The 4,767-nt window shown below is 37.2% G+C and overlaps 1 protein-coding gene across 1 annotated transcript; it reads right to left on the reverse strand.

Annotated features, from left to right (window-relative positions):
* Window positions 1-771: 771 nt before the first annotated feature.
* On the reverse strand, window positions 772-1,662 carry LOC113617120 (vomeronasal type-1 receptor 1-like; the record flags this gene model as incomplete). Its single annotated transcript, XM_027100407.1, is given in 2 exon segments — window positions 772-1,523; window positions 1,526-1,662. Coding segments are annotated over 2 exon segments (889 nt in total), but the record flags the coding sequence as incomplete, so codon positions are not given.
* Between the last annotated feature and the right edge of the window lie 3,105 nt (window positions 1,663-4,767).

The following is a 4,767-nucleotide window of genomic DNA, read 5'->3' on the forward strand; positions in this document are numbered from 1 at the left end:
TTAACTGACTACATGTTAAAGATCTAAATGTGTGTATTGAATGATTTATGAATTTGGCAGCATCATATGTAGTAAGTAGAGAGGAGCTTCAAAGCTCCACGGAAAGAGAAAGATTTTTAAAGGCAACACAGGGAAGTCATAAACACAAAAAAGGATTATTTCACATAAGGTCATCTGCCTTTGGAGAAAAAAGTTCTTTTGAGGTGGGTTACCTCATCTTCCTTTGAGAAATGAAGAGGGCCCATGTGACAGATGGTCCAATTGGTACCAGCCTCACAATTCCACACTTACTGCTTCTGATTACATTTCTGGGGAAGGTTATAACTGAAGCTATGTTAGGTATTAAGTCTTGGTGTTAGCATGACTGACTCCACTTAGAGGCTGTTGTTTCTGGTTTAGCAAAGTGAAAAGTCTGATAATTCTATCTTGTGGAGAAAAGCAATGTTTATGCCATGGTAACTTTTATGAATTCTGTCTGCACATGAATGCATCTCTCTGTGTTTGCCTGTGTATTCATATATATATATATATATATTCCATTTTTTTGTTTCTTTAGTAAAAGGGAATTCAAAATTTGTGTATAGATCTGTTGTTTGCTTATTTAGCAAGGGTTGTTCTTATTTACTATTATATCCCCAATTCTAGCAGAATAATTTGGACCGACAATCATGTAATTTAAAAAATTAAAAATACAAATTAATATTGATCCAACTGGAGAAATCAGAAGACTTATAGCTATTTGAGCTAGATTAGGAAACTTTTTTTCCTGGTTCAGAAATCACGGAAGAACTTAGAGACATGGGTGTCACTGCTGATGAACACAAAGGAAAGCAGGGAAAGTGATGCTATTAGCACAGACGTGTCCATTGGCCACTGTTTTGGATTCACAATAAGAGTAATGCAAAGACTCAAAATGGAAGAGAGACAATAAAAGTAGACAAAGGAGCTCACTAGAATCAGGGTGGTGTGTGTGTCTGTAGCCTCATGGGAAGGTCTGGGGGAGAGTCTGTTGCTGTGAATGTGTTGGACTTGTTCCTTGTGCCTGTGCAGGAAAAGGACCATGTACCCACTAGTCCAGATCATGAAGCCCAAACATATAACATCCATGTAAGATAATATAATTACACATAATAAGCTGATAAATTTATCAGGCATGAGTGGGGAACAGTATCCATAATTTGTTTTTACACTTATATTTTTGCTATTTCTTGGGCCAATTACTCTAATAGGAATGCAGACATTTACCAAGAGTTGTAGGATCCAGAAAAGAAAACTACAGAAACCAATACACTTTGTGGATCGAATTCTGAAGTCCACCCATAAAGAGGTTCTGGGGCAAAACTTAATGGCCTGGAAACCACTCAGAAGACTGGTAGTGCTGAGAGAAACCCCTCTGGCCAGTTTTTGTAAATAGAAGACAAGTTTACATCCAGCATCATCCAGGAAATATTTCAATCCAAAAGCTGCCATTGTCTGTGGGATCCCTATGGAGAAGAGAGACAAGTTGTTGGCTAAGGCCAGTGGTTGATAATCTGATCTGTGGATCTCAACTTCTATCCAGTCAACAAAGTGAAGTTTAAAAGACAGAAGAGGGAGGAGTTTCCCAGGATCACAACTCCAGTCTGAGTGAGGAAGATGATTTCCATTTCCAGGTTGACATGCCTTTAACTTTCTTCTTCTTTATTTTTTTTAATTTATGTTTGGCTGCGTTGGGTCTTCGGTGGGGTTTCTCTAGTTGTAGTGAGCGGGAGCTACTCTGCTGTGGCGTGCGGGCTTCTCATTGCAGAGCCTTCTCTTGTTGCAGAGCATGGGCTGTAGGCGTGCGGACTTCAGTAGTTGTGGTACGCAGGCTCAGTAGTGTGGCACACGGGCTTAGTTGCTCCACGGCATGTGGGATCTTCCCGGACCAGGGCTCGAACTTGTGTCCCCTGCATTGGCAGGTGGATTCTTAACTACTGCACCACCAGTGAAGTCCAACCCTTCACTTTCATATCTAGGAGATATTGATTTTAATTTGAGATAGAAATAAATGAATAAATGCTAGAAAGATAAATGAACATAAATGTGTCACCTTCTTCTGCTCAGCTGTATCTACTGCTAAACATAGCACATGATTTCCTCTCTTTTGGTAACACGTTTTCTTAATTTAACTGGATTATAGGAGTACATACTTATGGGTGCAGTGGTTATTAATAAAGGTCTTGAGATGGAATTCATACAAGCGTTCATATGAAGGGGTATTTGAATAAAGTATGCACCATTCACAGAACATATTTTCCTACAGCCATGAACTGAATGAAGATCATTTTCCTCCATGTATGAAATTACCTTCAGGATATATTCTTAAGTGAGAAAAGGCAAGTGGGTTAAAAGATGTTTAGTATTCTACAATTATTCTTATGATTGTGAAGGAATAAGAATATAAATAATGTAGATAAATACACATTTTCTCTCTACCTATCTATCTATACAATTACATTAAAAACAATTAAAGAATGAACTATAACCTTCAATAAGTAATGATATAGACGGGCAGAGATTAAACAATGTGGAGGGACGAATAGAAACTAGATATATCTGAATTAATTTACCTCAATTATAATTTTGACTTTGGGGTAAATATAAATATTTTACTTATTTATTAAACTATATTATATCAAAATGAAATTAAAACAATCAATCAAATTTAATGACAAAAGTAAAACAAATATATAAATCTCTTTGTGTAATAAAGTTGTAGTCTATCCATACAAAATAGTAATACTTAAAGTACTTTTTTTTATTTTTGGCCGCACTGCACTGCTTTCAGGATCTTAGTTCCCCGACCAGGCATCCAACCTGGGCCCCTGGCAGTGGAAGCACAGAGTCCTGACCACAGGACCGCCAGGGAATTCCCCAAGTACATTTTTAAAAACAGTTTTGACTGTACATTTGTACTGAAACATATCTGTGGAAAATCCCTACGGAGATTTAAAAAATTTACTCATGTTTATATTTCAAGAAAATATTTATATTTAAAATTAATAAGTACATTATACAAGAGATTCGTCACAGTTTGATCAAAAGTTAGAAAAATTGAAAGGAAACAATTTAAGGAAAAATTATATCATTTTAAACTTGTTTGGAAGAATGAACTTAAACTTGATCTGTATTTGTTTAAACCATGTTTAAACCATATATGTATATTGTATCTCCTCTCATGAAAGGGATCTACAGATGATAGCCCTGTTCTGAGTAATTACCATCCAAATTACTCAGGCTGTGTTCTCCAAATGCACTTTCTCATGAAAGAAAATAGCATCTTTAAAAAATTTGCCAATTACAGATCTAGTGCAGGAAATGTTCAAGATGGAACATCTATTCAATCCAGGACACAAGGACAGTCTACCACACAACCGGGGTCACGTGAGAATGAGGATGCCACAGGATTCAACTTGAAAAGCATCCCCCTCCACAGTTATGGTACAAATTAAATCTCAAAGAAAATTACCTGGACAAGTTTTAAATGCATCAAGTATTTTAAGTAACCACATGCTCGTAATGCTACAAAGCCAGAGTCAGAAACCTTTCAGAAAGTTAAGGAATTGACTATTTATTCTGGAAACATAAAAATAAAGGGAAATATGAATGATTTCTACTGTCTTTCCAGTACAGACTATTTCAAGGTAATCAAATAGAGGATGCAGAAAAGTTTTTTTAGAAGGATTCTAACTGAAAATACAAAAATGGTAATAGAATATTAACATTCTGCTTCCTCTAGTATAGTAGTGGATCTACAGAATGATCATCAGTGACAGCTGCAACCAACCGATGACAGGCTGTGGGAAACTGATATTGGGGCACATGGTTGTGCTGATCAATCCTCATGATCAATCCTCATGTCACAGAAAGGGTTAAATACAGCCTGTCATAATGGCTCTCCATTGTAGGCAATGAGAAGGACATTGTACCACCTGGGAACTATCCTTGACAAAAATATGAACAAACATTAGACCACCCTTTGGAGCAAATTATGCATTTATTGGCCATTTGGAAGAAGGTGTTAGACAATATAAAACAGCTGCAATTAGATAGTAGAATGATGGAAATGATCTTGTACAAATGGTCCATTTTCTTCTCCACGAAAAAAAAGTTTTGAAGGAGAGAGAAATATTAATTACAACTGGTCTAAAAGACAAAATGACTGGATCGTGATTCAAATGATCTAAAAAGGAAATTTTTGGGGGGGAGGAAATTTGTTATGCGTAAACTCTGACCATGTGTTTGATGTCACTGTTATTTTTGTAGGTGTGAAATGCACATACATGTTCTGCTCATGAATGAATTCGATGTTTAAGAGATACATTCATGATTATATACTTTTAATTTTTTTGAAAACTATTTTCTTTCTTTTTTAAAATTAATTAGTTTATTTATTTTTGGCTGCGTTGGGTCCTGGTTCCTGCACGCTGTTTTTCTCTAGTTGCCGGGAGCAGAGGCTACTCTTTGTTGCAGTGTGCGGGTTTCACATTGCGGTGGCTTCTCTTGTTGCCGAGCACAAGCTCTAGGTGTGCGGGCTTCAGTAGTTGTGGCTCATGGGCTCTAGAGCACAGGCTCAGTAGTTGTGGCGCAGGGACTTAGTAGCTCCACGGCATGTGGGATCGTCCCGGACCAGGGCTCTAACCCGTGTCCCCTGAATTGGCAGGCAGATTCTCAACCACTGCACCAACAGGGAAGCCCCCATTTAGATCTTTAACATGTAGTCAGTTAAATTTTTTTTATCAACAA

This window comes from Aethalodelphis obliquidens, unplaced genomic scaffold (genome assembly GCF_003676395.1).
Source record: "Aethalodelphis obliquidens isolate GAN/ISIS:26980383/991018 unplaced genomic scaffold, ASM367639v1 scaffold1896, whole genome shotgun sequence".
NCBI classification, from domain to species: Eukaryota; Metazoa; Chordata; class Mammalia; order Artiodactyla; family Delphinidae; genus Aethalodelphis; species Aethalodelphis obliquidens.